General features: G+C 44.4%; 1 protein-coding gene across 4 annotated transcripts in view; it reads left to right on the top strand.

Moving 5' to 3' along the window:
- Positions 1-3726: 3726 nt before the first annotated feature.
- Positions 3727-17149, top strand: part of BRWD1 (bromodomain and WD repeat domain containing 1) — a 184399-nt gene continuing 170976 nt past the window's right edge. For all 4 annotated transcript variants that reach the window (XM_073584687.1, XM_073584686.1, XM_073584685.1 and 1 more), the window contains exon 1: positions 3727-3864. In XM_073584687.1, the coding sequence (XP_073440788.1) occupies positions 3816-3864 (49 nt within the window). In that variant the 5' untranslated portion in view covers positions 3727-3815. The remainder of the gene's footprint in view (positions 3865-17149) is intronic.

The following is a 17149-nucleotide window of genomic DNA, read 5'->3' as shown; positions in this document are numbered from 1 at the left end:
ACGAGTCTCGCACGTCAATACCCGGCACTCGGATTGGAGCATTTAGCTGCATAGACATACATGCAGCTGAACGCTCCGATCCGAGTGCCGGCGGCAGTGCCGGGTATTGACGTGCGAGACTCGGCCGAGTTTCTCGCATGTGAGTATGAGCCTTAATGGGGATAAAAGATCCACATTCTGCCAATCGGCCGCGTCCCAGCAGTCGGACCCCCACTTATCAATAAATTATCACTTATCCTTTGGCCATGTTCACACGTTCAGTATTTGTAAGCGAAAACCAGGAGTGGAACAATCAGAGGAAAAGTTTTAGTGCTTCTTTAACCACTGTTTAATAGTCGTAGAACAGGGAGGGATTTGCAAACTTAGTAATTTATCTTATTAGAGAAATCAGCTTATTTCTCCTCCTGAACTGATCATTAATTTTCAAAATTCTTAATTCATGAATAGTCGGCTCCCTCCTAATTCGGCAAGCTACAGCACTTACCGAAGAAGCTGCATCGGGAACCCGGATACCTGGAGCGCTCCCGATAACCAGCTATTCATGTGTCGCAGCTGTGTGACAGTCACAACACATGTATGGAGACTGGAGAGCCTGTGTGTTGTGACTGTCACTTCGCCGTGATACATGCAGCTGATCATTGGGAGCGCTCCCAAGTATCCGGTTTCCCGATGCAGCTCCTTCGGTAAGCGCTGTAGCTTGCCGAATAACAAGGCTGCTGACGATTTTCGCTCATCTCTATTCATGAACAAAAATTGCCTTCATTGAATACAGGTTTTCTCATTACTGAAATAGGAAATGACAGCTGGTGCTTATAAAGTTCTATGGCGAAACATGGATTCAGGAAAACTTGCAGCAGAATTTATTTTACTCATTTATATAGCGCTGTCCCCGATGGTAGTTACAATCTAAATTCCCTATCGGTGTGTCTTTGGAATATGGGAGGAAACCCACGCCAACACGGGATAACGTACAAACGCCGTGCAGATGTTGTCCTTGGTGGGATTTGAACCCAGGACCCAAGCGCTGCAATGCTAACCACTGAGCCACCGTGCTGCCCTGGCAGAATGTCTGTGTTTACTTCTAGCTCCTCACTCCGTCATAGAACTTCAGAAGCACCATCTGTCATTTCCTATCTCAGTAATGGGAAAATCTGTCTTTACTGCACACAGATTTTACCTCTAAATTGAGAATGTAAGATCAGTCCAGGAGGAGAAAGAAGCAGTATCTTCTCATAAAATCTATTACAAAGTTTCTTATCTTCATGCATACTATTGATTTATGAAATACAAATTACTCCTCTCTTTAGTAGCATAGTAACATAGTTAGCAAGGCCAAAAAAAGCCATGTGTCCATCCAGTTCAACCTACATTCCGTCAGAATAAATCCCCAGATCTACGTCCTTCTAAAGAAGCTAATAACTGTAAGATACAATATTGTTACGCTCCAGGAAGACATCCAGGCCTCTCTTGAGCTCCCCGACTGAATTCGCCATCACCACCTCCTCAGGCAGGGAATTCCAGATTCTCACTGACCTAACTGTAAAGAATCCTCTTCTATGTTGGTGGAAAAACCTTTTCTCCTCCAGATGCAGAGAATGCCCCCTTGTGACCGTCACCTTCCTTCGTACATTTCTTTTTCCTTTCCTCATTAAGATGTTTTTTTGAAAGATTCATAAAATGTGACTTTTACCAAATATTGTATTGTTTTAATAATAATAATAATACATTTTATTTCTATAGCGCCGACATATTCCGCAGCACTTTTCATTATAGAGGGGACTTGTACAGACAATAGACATTACAGCATAACAATAATCACATAGATCATAACAGATACCAAGAGGAATGAGGGCCCTGCTCGCAAGCTTACAGTCTATGAGGAAAAAAGGAGACTCGAAAGGTGGGTGGTAACAATTGCCCTGATTGTATGGACCAGCCATAATGTTAAGTGTGTAACAGTACAGACACAGAGGGCTAATGGATGCATAAAGCATGTGGGAACATGATGCGGGGAAACTGGTTATGGTAAAACTTTTGGCTGTGCCACACAGGGATAGATTAGGTTAATGTGTTGAGGCGATAGGTCAGTCTGAATAAATGCGTTTTCAGGGCACGCTTAAAATTGTAGGGATTGGGGACTAATCGTATTGACCTGGGAAGTACATTCCAAAGAATTGGCGCAGCACGTGTATAGTCTTGGAGACGGGAGTGGGAGGTTCTGATTATTGAGGATGCTAACCTCAGGTCATCAGCAGAACAGAGGGTGCGGGCAGGGTGGTATACTGAAACATGGGAGGAGATGTAGGGTGGTGCTGAGCCATGGAGGGCTTTCTGGGTGAGGGTAATAAGTTTGTACTGAATTCTGGAGTGGATGGGTAGCCAGTGTAAGGACTGGCACAAGGTAGAGGCATCGGTGTAACGATTTGTGAGGAATATGATCCTGGGAGCTGCATTCAGGACAGATTGGAGGGGGGAAAGTTTGGTAAGAGGGAGACCGATTAGAAGAGAGTTACAAAAGTCCAGACGAGAATGAATAAGAGAAACAGTAAGAGTTTTTGCGGAGTCAAAAGTAAGAAAAGGTTGAATTCTAGAAATGTTTTTGAGGTGCAGATGACAAGAGAGAGCCAGTGATCGAATGTGGGGGGCAAAGGAGAGCTCGGAGTCAAGTATGACCCCAAGACAGCGGGCATGTTGCTGGGGAGTAATAGTGGAGCCACACACGGAAATGGCAATGTCGGGTGTAGGTACATTAGTAGAGGGAGGAAACACAAGGAGTTCAGTCTTTGACAGGTTCAGTTTCAGATATAGTGAGGACATGATGTTAGACACAGCGTTTAGACAATCGCCAGTGTTTTCTAGAAAGGCTGGCATGATGTCAGGAGAAGAAGCGTATAATTGGGTGTCGTCAGCATAGAGATGGTACTGGAAACCAAATCTACTGATTGTTTGACCAATAGGGGCAGTGTACAAGGAGAAGAGGAGGGGGCCTAGAACCGATCCTTGGGGGACCTCAACAGTAAGGGCAAGGTGAGAGGAGGAGGAACCGGCAAAGAAGGAATTTGGTGCAGAGAAACATCAGCGAATACAAGACAAAAAAAAAAAAAGAAATGTGACTTCAATACATTGCAAATGATGATTCCGGGGCCGAGCGTCTGACACAAAAAAAAAGACAAAGAGACATGTCCGATTTTGATCTTATGAGCCCTCATTTAAGTATTTCACAAACCGTGCAATCTATTTCAGAAATATTACAGAGACACAAACGTACGACATAATAATATGTAAGACTAGCTGGGGAAATATAGAATTTGCTTTCTTCACACATATTTGGTTCTTTCCAGCCACAACCTGCTGCACTTTACATTTTGGACTACATTTCCCATGATGCCGATGCATGTAACTGTTTATAAGCGACTCCTGGAACTTGTAGTCCAATCACAGCCGAGCGTTCTTGCTCACGTCACAATGTATTTCAGCGCCTCGCTTGGAACGAACCGCTTTACTGCGTAGGAATACCAATGCTGATTTTTTTTTATCTTGAAACTACAATATTTTGTAACCTTAATAAATGTTTGCCCACAGTTTCTATAGATATTATGATCGAGCTGAGTTATTTTAGAACTGTGTTTTTAGGCTGGATGGAGCGATGTTGTTAGGGACTACTTTATAGCTCAGGGTCTTTACGCGGAGGTAGTTGAAGATTTTTTTAGTGACGGGACGGAAGAGGCGGGGTTAGTTGCCGAGTGTGCGGATGAAAGGAGGCCGCACGGTGTTCGGAGGACGTGCTCTCAGTCGGGCTCCTGACCTGAGCCGGCATGGCATTCCAGCCTGTGCCCAGCGGCTCCATGCAGCCGGCGGAGTCAGGTAACCGCCTCAGCCCTGCCCCCCGGAGCCGGCCATGACCAGGGGCAGCGCAGCTGCTTTACAAGTCTCCTGCTGTCACTCGAGCTGTCACACCGAATGCATCATGGGGTGCACTTATCAGTCTGTCACAGTCCGCTGCAAAAGTCATCGCTCCCTGTGTCTATACAGCATTGCACCCTTTATCATCCCCCCCCTGTGTATATACAGCGGTGCACCTTGTATCATCCACCCTGTGTATATACAGCGGTGCACCCTGTATCATCCCCCCTGTGTATATACAGCGGTGCACCTTGTATCATCCACCCCCTGTGTATATACAGCGGTGCACCTTGTATCATCCCCCCTGTGTATATACAGCGGTGCACCTTGTATCATCCCCCCCCTGTGTATATACAGCGGTGCACCCTGTATCATCCCTCCCTGTGTATATACAGCGGTGCACCCTGTATCATCCCTCCCTGTGTATATACAGCGGTGCACCTTGTATCATCCCTCCCTGTGTATATACAGCGGTGCACCTTGTATCATCCCTCCCTGTGTATATACAGCGGTGCACCTTGTATCATCCCTCCCTGTGTATATACAGCGGTACACCCCGTATCATCCCTCCCTTTGGGTATACAGCATTGCACCCCGTATCATCCCTCCCTGTGGGTATACAGCATTGCACCCCGTATCATCCCTCCCTGTGGGTATACAGCATTGCACCCCGTATCATCCCTCCCTGTGGGTATACAGCATTGCACCCCGTATCATCCCTCCCTGTGGGTATACAGCATTGCACCCCGTATCATCCCTCCCTGTGGGTATACAGCATTGCGCCCCGTATCATCCCTCCCTGTGGGTATACAGCATTGCGCCCCGTATCATCCCTCCCTGTGGGTATACAGCATTGCGCCCCGTATCATCCCTCCCTGTGGGTATACAGCATTGCGCCCCGTATCATCCCTCCCTGTGGGTATACAGCATTGCGCCCCGTATCATCCCTCCCTGTGGGTATACAGCATTGCGCCCCGTATCATCCCTCCCTGTGGGTATACAGCATTGCGCCCCGTATCATCCCTCCCTGTGGGTATACAGCATTGCGCCCCGTATCATCCCTCCCTGTGGGTATACAGCATTGCGCCCCGTATCATCCCTCCCTGTGGGTATACAGCATTGCGCCCCGTATCATCCCTCCCTGTGGGTATACAGCATTGCGCCCCGTATCATCCCTCCCTGTGGGTATACAGCATTGCACCCCGTATCATATCCCTCCCTGTGTGTATACAGCGGTACACCTTGTAACATATCCCTCCCTGTGTATATACAGCGGTGCACCTTGTATCATATCCCTCCCTGTGTATATACAGCGGTGCACCTTGTATCATATCCCTCCCTGTGTATATACAGCGGTGCACCTTGTATCATATCCCTCCCTGTGTATATACAGCGGTGCACCTTGTATCATATCCCTCCCTGTGTATATACAGCGGTGCACCTTGTATCATATCCCTCCCTGTGTATATACAGCGGTGCACCTTGTATCATATCCCTCCCTGTGTATATACAGCGGTGCACCTTGTATCATATCCCTCCCTGTGTATATACAGCGGTGCACCTTGTATCATATCCCTCCCTGTGTATATACAGCGGTGCACCTTGTATCATATCCCTCCCTGTGTATATACAGCGGTGCACCTTGTATCATATCCCTCCCTGTGTATATACAGCGGTGCACCTTGTATCATATCCCTCCCTGTGTATATACAGCGGTGCACCTTGTATCATATCCCTCCCTGTGTATATACAGCGGTGCACCTTGTATCATATCCCTCCCTGTGTATATACAGCGGTGCACCCCGTATCATCCCTCCCTGTGGGTATACAGCATTGCACCCCGTATCATCCCTCCCTGTGGGTATACAGCATTGCACCCCGTATCATCCCTCCCTGTGGGTATACAGCATTGCACCCCGTATCATCCCTCCCTGTGGGTATACAGCATTGCACCCCGTATCATCCCTCCCTGTGGGTATACAGCATTGCACCCTTTCGCCTCCTCAGGTTGCCATCATAGTCCCTGAATTTGGAGCAGCCAAAAACTTTTTAGCGTCGCGGTGTTCGGATATTTACCGCTTAAAATTCCATCAATTTGGTGTTTTTTGGTCGCCACTTGGCTGAAAAAACCCCCCCAAAGCAACTAAACTGCATGCCAGTTAGATAGCAACAGCGACTCACGCTCCTTGTAGTAGAAAACCCTGCAGATTCTGGTTTTTGGTGACCGCCATGCTGCAAAAACACTACATTACCCCTCCCCCCGTATGTCAGAAACGCACCCATAGCTCATTTATTATTATACCCTATCCTGAGTCAGCTGGTGAAGAACTACAAGTCCCAGCACCCTGTCTGTGCCAACTGAAGCCTTTCCAGTACTGTAACAGGCCTTGATTTCGCCCAGACTGCCTTTGTTATCCCCCCCCACCTGAATTTCTTTGGCGGGGGGGGAGTATTTCTGTAAATAAGTGACTGTCCGTGCCGTGATGGGAGTTGTAGTGTCACCTCAGCCACGGAGCTGCAGGTCCCAGTCCACCGGTGAACTATTCCCTCTGGTATATAGCACTATGCCCTCATGCTAAACTTTCTGCAAAGTTCTGCAACTTTCTAATATATCTTGTCTCAGTTTTTTTTTCAAAGCCTCTGCTTGCTGTAAGTGAGTGGAAACATGGTTTGTGTCCTAACGCTTGTCTTACACTTTTGTGCTTTTCTCTTGGGGTCTGTGCCCACAATCCGGAGTTGCTGCGGGTTTGATGCCGCCTGCTTGTGCAGCGTCCGGATGTTACAGCATAGTTGATGGGATTTCAAGAAATCCACTGTGCGTCCGCAGAGGCCCGTGGTTCACCCGTGTGGACGGACATGCGGTGTCTCTCTCCAGACCGCAGCATGTCAATTTCTTTTGCTGAGATGCGAGAGAAATGTCATCAATAGAATGTATTGCACGCGGTGAATCTGCACGGTTCAGTGAACACATGCGGATTCACCTGCGTTCAATAGACGGCAGCGCTTTGGGCGCAGCGAGCATACAATGCGTCCAAGGCGCTGCTAGTTCCGGATTGTGCACACCCGGTCTTAGTGTGGAGGCATGGGTTATCCTGGACTGGCAGTACATGGGCTAGGTGGATGATGGGAGCTATCCGTGTATCTTTGGGGCTGCAGCAGGTGTCTGTGGTCTTTTTGTCACCATATGTTCGGTGCACGGTCAGGAGTATTGTCACAGCCTGTGTTGAGAACAATAACATTACTTAGTCAACCTTGGGGCAAAACATTTCTGCACAGTGGCCTCACGTTTTCTACCATGTGAAGATACAGTCTTGATTTATGACCATGAGTGATGTTTTGTTAGGGAGAATTCACACCTGACAGAGAACTTTCTGGGAAAAGGGGGTTTGCAGAACAGTGTCTGTTGCAGAAACAATGCCCTTCACAGGAATGGAAATTTTTTTTTTTTCACTTTTAAAACATTTCTGCAAGTAATCTGCCGTGTGTGACTAGATCTTTACAATTAGTGTCGTTGTGCACAACTCAGATTATCTGCAGTAATCTAGCACCAGCTGATATTTTATAAATCTCATCCATGTAGTACCAGTCAATAGTTTGGATGCACCTGCACATATAATGGTTTTCCTTGTTCTCTTCATAGGCACCAGAGCATAGCAAACCTAATGTGTGTGTGTAAAAAAAAAAAAAAAAATCAATCCTTAGGCCAGGATCACACATGCGAGAAACACGGCCTAGTCCTCATCACATCTTTTGATACTCACCGCTCACTCTAAAAATTCTCACGTTGGGCTGAGACTTCTGGTTCTGATGAGGCCCGGTAATAGCTGGAAGTCCCAGCTTGGTGGGATCAGAAGATGCGACGAGGACCAGACGGGTATCCGGTGATGGTTCATCTTGCTGAATCGGCTCAAAGGCAAATTACACATAGTCAGCATTTTGACGACATAGCATTTTTGTAAAATTCAAGTAGAATTCCAGGTGAATTCTCTCATCTTAGTCATACATAAAATAAAAGTAAAAAAACAGTGGTATAAAAGCACAGCGCCCAACTATCAGATCATACCACTTTGTTAGTCACACCTGAGAGGTAATATGAGTGCTGCTGTATAAGGGTGCACCTTGTTAGAAACCATATCATTACATTAAATCCCAAATGATGGCATTTCAGGAAAGGACACACTTCACGATTCAACAGAATTCTAAAGTTGATAAGCTACGGTGGCTTGCGGAAATATTCACTCCCTTGGCTTTTTACCTATTTTGTCGCATTGCGACCTGTGTTTTAATGTTTTTGTAATCCGATTTGTGTGTGATGCATCAGCACTAAATAGTCTAAGTTGAAATGAGAAAAATATATAAATTAAATTTATGGGATAAAATAAAAATTGGCGCGTGCTTTCACTCCTTTTGCTAGGAAGCCCCCCAAAATTTCTGGTGGAAGCCATTACCTTTTATAGGTCACATGCTTAGTGACATGACGTCCCCCTGTGTGCTAAGTGTCACATGTCTGTCAGGTATATACCTTGCCTCTCCTGAAAGGCCACAGATGCTGCAACACCATTAACAAGAGGCTCCACTAACCAAACACCATGAAGACCAAGGAGATCTCCAAACAAGTTAGGGACAAAGTTGAGAAGTACAAATCAAAGTTGGGTTATAAAAAAAAAAAAAAAAACCCAATGCTCGGGCAAGGAAGGCATTAATCAGGCAGCACAGAGACCAAAGGTAACCCTGGAGGAGCTGCAGAGTTCCCAATCAGAGACTGGAGTATCTGTCCATAAGACCACAATAAGCTGTATACTCCATAGAGCTGTCCTTTTATGGAACACTGGGCAGAAAAAGCCTTTAGGCTGCTATTACTTACCGTGTTTTTGTGAGCCGATTTTGCGGCCCAAATAGACTTCTATGGGGCCGCAAAATCGGCCCGCAAAAATTCCACGGTGTGCCGTGTGCTGTACGGCCGTGAGGGCTGTATTTGCAGCCATGATAAAAGATCAAGCTTGCGCAATCTTTTTCACGGCGTACGGACACGGCCCCCATTGTAAATCAATGGGGCCGCAAAAACGAACAGAAGTTTGTTTTTGCAGTGCACCGTGACTTCCGGTTTTGTGGAATGCCATTTTTTTTTTTTTTTCCAATACTACTTCTTGGAAAAATGAAAAACGGTGATTGATGCCACTTTTCTTGGTGTCTGCCCCTAATTTTAGATGTTTTGGCAAATTTTTGGCCCAGCGGAAGGTGTGTAGTCTGCGTTTGGTTTTGCCTCCCATTGAGGTCAGTGGTGTTCGGGTATGTTTGACGAACATCGGGACGTTTACCGAACTGGACCTTGAAAGGTTCGCTCGTCTCTAATTGTAACACCCAAAAGAATAAAATAATTGGTTTGTGAGGCAACTGATTTTAATGCTAGTATGGATTTCTACATGATAAAGACATCAATATCTAATCATATTCTATTACATAATCTCATAAAAAAAAATATATGCCTGGTTAGTCCACACCAAGGAAGTTGGTACAAATTGTGTGCATTACTTTAAATGAGCGAGAAATGTCAAATATCTCACCAAATGTAACTATTGCAAGAAAATATCACATCAGTGAACCGAAGTCATATACAATGTATAGATGTTAAATTCCATTAAATGTCTAAAAAAAACAACAAGTATATGAATATTAGACAGGTTGATTTATAATTGGAGCAGTAAGGGTATGTTCACACGTTAACTATTTGCAGTAGAAATTTCGACACCATTTCTGCATCTCTTGGTAGGAAAACACTGCTAAAAATACATTGCTGCATTTTATATACTATGTTAAATTCAAAATGTCCCAATATATACATGCAAAAACTGGCACTTAAACACATAAACTCAAATCCTATTTGGAATAACACCCTTAGGTACCCAAAAATGAAGAGATCCATTTATTTACAAACAAATATTTATTAAAATATTTTCAAAAATAGTTAACGGCAATGCCCAGTATGAGGCACAAAAATACACTGACAAGATTATATATGGAAACTAAGATGATGTGTATACAAATATAACAAACAGTGCAGCATATTTATTATATTACTCAATCGATATAAATATTCACAACCAGTATCTATAAAAAAATTCTCCTATATATAACACATTCCCCTATATAAAAACCAAACACATGCCCGTTTCAAAAAGGTTCCCATTATAGTTGTAAATAAATCAATGTACCCATATAGCTATACATGGAAAATATTATGGCCATTAAAGTAAAAGCGCTAATCCAAATAGCCAAGGGTAATTCTGGTGTAAGTAATCAACAGGGAACCTATAATATTACCTCAAATGACAGGGCATTAGTGGCGCAGTGTAGCGTGTCCTACGTCACCCCAACGCGCGTTTCGTGCCGGCTTCCGGGGGGCGTGTCTAGGCAGTGGGCAGTGAATGTTAAATACCCCTTAGCACCAATCAGGATCATGCGCGTCACAATAGTGGATGACTCATCCCACGTAAATCCTTAGATCAGGCAGCGCATGCGCAGATCTGGGCAACTGGATGAAAAAGCACTTCCTGTGACGCGCTCATATTGGACCGCAAGCTGGTACGCAAAGCGGCACAATGTAAGCGCGCTCACGGAAGTGAACAGTGCTCCAGTCTCCAAGCAGGTGCATAATCAAGAAATAGCGGGGAGCTGATATAGTGCAAAAAGCTAATAATAATAAAGTGCAAATGCTAATACCCGTATTATACAGCCAATATTCTTACATATACAAGTAAGTGATTGAAGTTCATGTGCCATAAACATAATAATTATATGAAAAAAATGGGGTAATATACTAAATATAAATTTGATAAAAACATATCTTATTCTAATTATACACCAATATATTATCCATCATAGATTGATTTTTATTATTGATAAATTTATCAATTATAAATTACATATCCATAATATAAATATAAAGTGCTTAGGTGCAATAATATATACTAAATAGTGCATAAAATGTATATAATGATAATCAGCCCCCCTTAGAAGAAACCATAATTGTCCAACAATCTTGTTAACAATTTTCTAAGGATGCTTGAAGGCAGTCTTCTTAAAACAAACAACGGGACATCTCACAAAATAATCCAACAAATCCTGAAGAAAGAAGGTGCTATATCTAAATTAAAAATAACAAAATTATTAATAAGAACACAACAAATAAAAAAAACATATATAAAACCAGGTCAGCAATGGGGGGATCAATATTACTGGAGCCTAAAAACCATTTTGTTGCTGCCAAGCCGTCCTGATGTTTTATAGAGGTGTACAAAGACTCTACATCCGCCGTAACAAGCATCATATTCGTTTCCAACTGTATTTGATCAATTCGTTGTAAGGCGGATGTGCTGTCTCTCACAAATGACGGCAAGTCAGCAACCGAAGGCTTAAGAAAAAAAATCTACAATGTGTGAGATAATTTCAGAGACCTGCATTACCTGCCACAATGGGGCGTCCTGGCGGGTCCAGAGGATTTTTGTGGCGTTTCGGGATTAAATAGAGAGTAGCCAGTTTTGGATGGGAGTTCCTTAATTATCCAACAATTTCTTTGCGATTAAACCCTGCAGAAAGGCACTATCCAAAATATTGACTAATTTGGCCTGGAAGGAAGACATGGGATTAAATGTCAATTTGCGATAATTTGTATCGCTAAGGAGAATATTGACCTGATTTTCATACATTTTGGTCGGCCAAAAGATTACCTCCTTTATCAGCTTCCTTAAAACCGACATTGTCCCATGTCTTAAGTTCTTCCAAGGCTAGTCGTTCATTTCTAGTGAAGTTGGATTTTCCTTCTTTAACCTTAGCCAAAAGTTCAATATCATTAGTCACCAATTTGGTGAATGTATCGATTGCAGGACAAAGTCCCAAAGCAGGGAATTTTGTGGATTTATCAAATAAATGATTCGGAATTGTACTTACCTGTTTCATGGCATTTTCATTTTCAAGAGACCTCAAAATTTCCGAAGCATCCATCTCCTCTTTAGTAGTAAAAATATCCTGACTTTGAGCTTTAAAATGTAATTTCTTAAGTATCAATTTACGCGAAAATAGGTGGGTATCTCTTACCGCTGTAAATGAATCAGTATTAACAGAAGGTGAAAAAGTTAAACCCTTTTCAAGTACATTCAACTGTATCATAGATTGTGATCCGAGAGATTCACTACCTTAAAGTACAGGAAATATGTATATCTTTGTACCGTGTTAGCCAGTAGATAGAAAAATATTCAGGATTGAGAGTCCTCAGTGGTTGATGCCTTTTAATGGCTAACTGAAAAGATGGTAACACATTGCAAGCTTTCGAGGCTTTCTAGGCTGTATTGTGCATAAATGTGACTTCAGATTTTTTTAGTCTAGCCTGATGAAGAGACCTGAGTAGTCTCGAAAGCTTGCAATGTGTTACCATCTTTTCAGTTAGCCATTAAAAGGTATCAACTACTGAGGACTCTCAATCCTGAATATTTTTCTACCTTAAAGTAATCATTTCCCTTTTTTCCTCGTTGTGATTTCGTAAACATTTCTGGAAACCTTCTCCTCTGATTACCACTTCTGAGTGAAAAATCTCCCTGACGTTCATTATCACTGGTCGAGGCAATACTTTCAGCTCCAGAAACAGAAGTTTCTGAAGGGTCCCGTGATCTTTGTCTATGGGTAAATTGTTTTTTTTCTGTTGCCATTTAAAGATTTTTCCAGTCTCAAAGTCAGCAGGGTCACGTTGAAATTTTTTTTTAATTTGGTAAGGCTCACCTCCTCATCCCATTTTATGGAATCTATTTCTAATTCTTTGAGCCATTTCTCAAAATTCTCCTTAGAAATATCCTTTTGTATTTTTGAATAGTGTCTAATTCCTCATCTATTTCTTCTAAAGACGCGGTATTCTTATCCACTAGAATCTGTGTGAATTGAAGGGAACACTCAGAAGCTGCAGATAGCCATCTTTTTGTCAAATCTTTCCTATCTAATTGATATGTAGGATATAGATGTATCCTTAATCCACGGGGAATAATTTTAGTAGATAAATAACTTTCTAAGGTGCTTCTATTCCACCGTAATTTTGTTTTTCGATGTAACATACTTCTAAATCGATACATTAGCTCTTTATGATCCTTTGTAGCATCCTGTGAAACACCCTGGGCACTCTGTTTAAAAATATCTGATGCTTTTGTTCGCCGGGACGTTTCCTAAGATCCATAATGTTAGGACTATTCTGTTCTAAAAACAGCAAAGGCATATGTTACATTCAAAATATCCCAATATATACATGCAAAAAACTGGCACTTAAACACACAAACTCAAATCCTATTCGGAATAACACCCTTAGGTACCTGAAAATGAAGAGATCCAGTAGTATTACAAACAAATATTTATTATTAAAATATTTTCAAAAATAATTAACAGCAATGCCCAGAAGGAGGCACAAAAATACACTGACGATTATATATGGCCACTAAGATGATGTGTATACAAATATAACAAACAGTGCAGCATATTTATTATATTACTCATAGTTGAGCGACTTTTGGTTTTTTAGGGTCGAGTTTCGTTTCGTGAAACCCGACTTTTCCAAAAGTCGGGTCGAGCAAGATCGTCCGATTATAGGGAAAAGTCGGGGTCGTCCCGAAACACGAAACCCAATGTAAGTCAATGGGGAATAAAAGTCGGCAGTGAGAGGAGGACAGGAAACACACCTATAGTGCCCATTTGAATGCCAAAAGCATCAATTCTTCTTACTTAAGCTTGTCAACCTTAATTAACTTCATAATACAAGTTACGCACTGAAAAATGGGGGTTATTTGGCTAAAGTTGTGGGGGGGGAGGGCTGGCTGCAGGTTTTCATGTGCCCTGGGCGAAAGAGCGCCCCTTTAACACATACCACAACTCATCATGCTCCGATACGGCAGAGAAATAGCGGTATAGTACAATGAAAAATACCTCACTTTTTACATCTCATGACGAGGCCCATCTATTTCTCCATACAAAATCATTGGTCCCATATAATGTTTGAAACAGTATATGATGAGCTCCACATAATGCTACAGTATATGTTGGTCCCCATGGATGAAGCTCCACTGTCTTATGGGCCCAAATAATGCTCCAAACATAATGGGCCCCATTTCTAATGCTCTAGTGTATAATGGGCCCTGTAAATGCTGCTCCAGTGTCTGATGTCCACCTTTGGAATGTTCCAGTGTATGGTGGGCCCCATCTATCATTCTCCAGAGTATAGTGCTCCCCAAAAATTGCTGTCCCAACATTGAAAACAATCAAATAAGTCTCCTCGCTAGGGAATCCCTGTACTTGTCTGGACTCCTCGTCGTCCCCATCTTCCATCTCACTGCACAGTATTTCAACTTTGCAAGTGCTGTGATCCTGAGCAAGCAGGGGGGGCCCACTCGTTGGCGACGGCACTGGCACAGGGCCCCTGATAGTACGGTGGTGTGTCTGATGGCGGGTGGGCCGAACCTGCACTTTCATCTGCAGCTTCCTCTTTGTCACCGTGTAAGATGGAACTGTATATGGGAAGGGTAACCTGAGTTTCATCAGGGTCAGATTCAGGTCGTGTAGCGTGCGAGGGGAATGTAGTGGTCTGGGTCAATGTACCAGCAGATTCATCGAGCAGTGGCTGGGCATCAGTGCACTTGTGTCGCCCCCAGGAGTACGGTCGCCACAGTGGCATTACCTTCTTCCTAGGGAGTGTGATGTCATGCTTGGGAGCAACGAACGATCTCTCTAGCAGGTTAACTGATTGGGCGGCGTTATTCCCACGAGTCATGACCCTCCAAACAGCGTTCATCAAGGCAAAGTTTTTGTTTTATGTGGGCAGTATGGTTGCAAAGCTGAACCTTAAAGGAATGTCCAGAAGGGCACCACCAGGAGTGGAGCCTACGGTTAAATTCGACTCCACCTGGGAAACCTCAACCATGCCAGCTACAGAACAGATGCACACATTGCAAGCTTAATTCCGTTAACGAACGAGACTCTGTCATGCACCGCGGTCCGAGTCCGGCTTACTAGAGGGACACGTGAGGCTCTGGCACATGAGATTGGCCAATAACTGGTGTGTCATGCCCTTACATGTCCGTGGCTGCATGTGCGCTACACTGAAAAGGCCAGCGTTTGTCGCTTACAGGTGCAGATAACCCGCTGAACAACGTTAGTGATGGGGATCTGTGATTACAATTATTACCCGCGAACAATGATTTCCCAGTAAGTGCAGGTCAACCGCAGTTCCGGAATTAGGCCTAACCGTCATTCCTGAAAAAATGAAAAACTTACGTGTGCAAACCACAGGTGCTGTAGCTTGCTTAACAGCTCGCCAGCCGTTCTCACGCCCAGTATGGATTACACGTGATTGCACAAAGGTGAGAAAGGATACCGTATCCCCAGATAACATGTATGGATAGCATACACATTCAAAATATATGTCTATACATCAGGAGGCAGGCTCAGACGGTGTTAGGCCCAGTATGGCTTGCAAGTGATTGCACAAAGGTTAGAAAGGGTACCGTATCCCCGGATAACATGTATGGATAGCGTACACATTCAAAATATATGTCTATACATCAGGAGGCAGGCTCAGATGGTGTTAGGCCCAGTATGGATTGCACGTGATTGCACAAAGGTTAGAAAGGGTACCGTTTCCCCGGATAACATGTATGGATAGCGTACACATTCAAAATATGTCTATACATCAGGAGGCAGGCTCAGACGGTGTTAGGCCCAGTATGGATTGCACGTGATTGCACAAAGGTTAGAAAGGGTACCGTAGGCAGGAGGCAGGCCCAGACTACACAGCGGAGGAGCAGGGAGAGGTAAAGATTGCAAATGCTGGGGCCCTGCCCAAGCAAGGGGGGCCCACTCGTGGGCGTCGGTACTGGCACTGGGCCCCTCATAGTACGGCGGTGTGTCTGAACGGCGGGTGTGCACCACCACCGTCAGACACACTTGATTGCACTATGAAGGACCCTGTGCCAGTGCCCGCGCCCAAGAGTCGGCCTACCCAGCTGTCCAGGGCAACGGCACTCGCACGGTGTCGTGCGCTAGGTGGTGACCCCGGCCATGGGGGGGGGAGGCAGCACAGTTAGGGAGTTTTAGAAAGTGGCATATGTTGATGGACATTCAGCTGATGCAAAAGGTGAAATAGGTCAAGTCCCAGGAAGAGGTGGACCAAAGCAAGCCATTTTTCTGTCACCCTATGTGTCATCAGGGGAAGGTGGGACAAAATCCTTGGAAACCCATGCGTGGTTCATTTTAATGAAGGTTAGATCATCCACATTTTGGGTTGACAGATGGGTCCTTTTTTCTGTCAGGATTGATCCAGCTGCACTGAAGACTCTTTCCGATAGCACACTTGCAGCTGGGCAAGCGAGCTCCTGTAAGGCATATTGTGCCAATTCAGGCCAGGTGTCCAGTTTAGCGGCCCAATAGTCAAAGGGGAATGACCTGTGTGGGAGAACATCGATATGGGAGGAAAAGTAGTTTGTAACCATAGTTGACAACTGCTGTCTCCTGTCACTTTCCATCGATGCAGTATTACCAGTTGTGTGAGCGGTACTTGAAAAATCAGTCCACAACATTGTCATGAAATCCCTGTCTCCAACGCCACTTCTGCTGTGTGCACCACGAACACCTCTGCCAAGCTGCCCCCGGCCCGTACTGCTCGTGTGAGAACCATCACCGCTGCTGTGTGCTGGGAATGCCTCAAGCAACCGATTTACCAGAGTTGCTTGTTTATTAGCCAATATTAGGTCAAGGTTCTCCTGTGGCATGATGTTTTGTAATTTGCCTTTATAGCGTGGATCCAGGATGCTGGCCAACCAGTAGTCGTCATCGTTCATCATTTTGGCAATGCGTGGGTCCCTTTTTAGGATCTGCAAGGCATAATCTGACATGTGGGCCAATGTTCCCGGTGTCAATTATGCACTGCGAGTGCTGGTTGGAGGAGCACTTTCTGGCAAATCCACATCCCTCCAGTCACGCACAAACCCTGTACCAGACCTTGCCACGCCAACATTTTCACTTGCCCCACGAGATGCATCCTCCTCCCCTAAGTAATCATCCCCATCATCCTCCTCCTCCTCCTCCTCTTCTTCCTCCACCTCGTCCAGGAGAGGTCCCTGAGCAGACAATGGCTGAATGTCATCAAGGATTCCCTCCTCCTCTTCCTCCTCATCAACATTGGCTGCAGACGCCTGCTCCTTAATGTGCGTCAAAGTTTGCA

This window comes from Dendrobates tinctorius, unplaced genomic scaffold (assembly GCF_039654945.1).
Source record: "Dendrobates tinctorius isolate UK_male_01 unplaced genomic scaffold, ASM3965494v1 ptg000084l, whole genome shotgun sequence".
Classification (NCBI taxonomy): Eukaryota; Metazoa; Chordata; class Amphibia; order Anura; family Dendrobatidae; genus Dendrobates; species Dendrobates tinctorius.
This window is presented reverse-complemented; position numbering and strand designations above follow the sequence as displayed.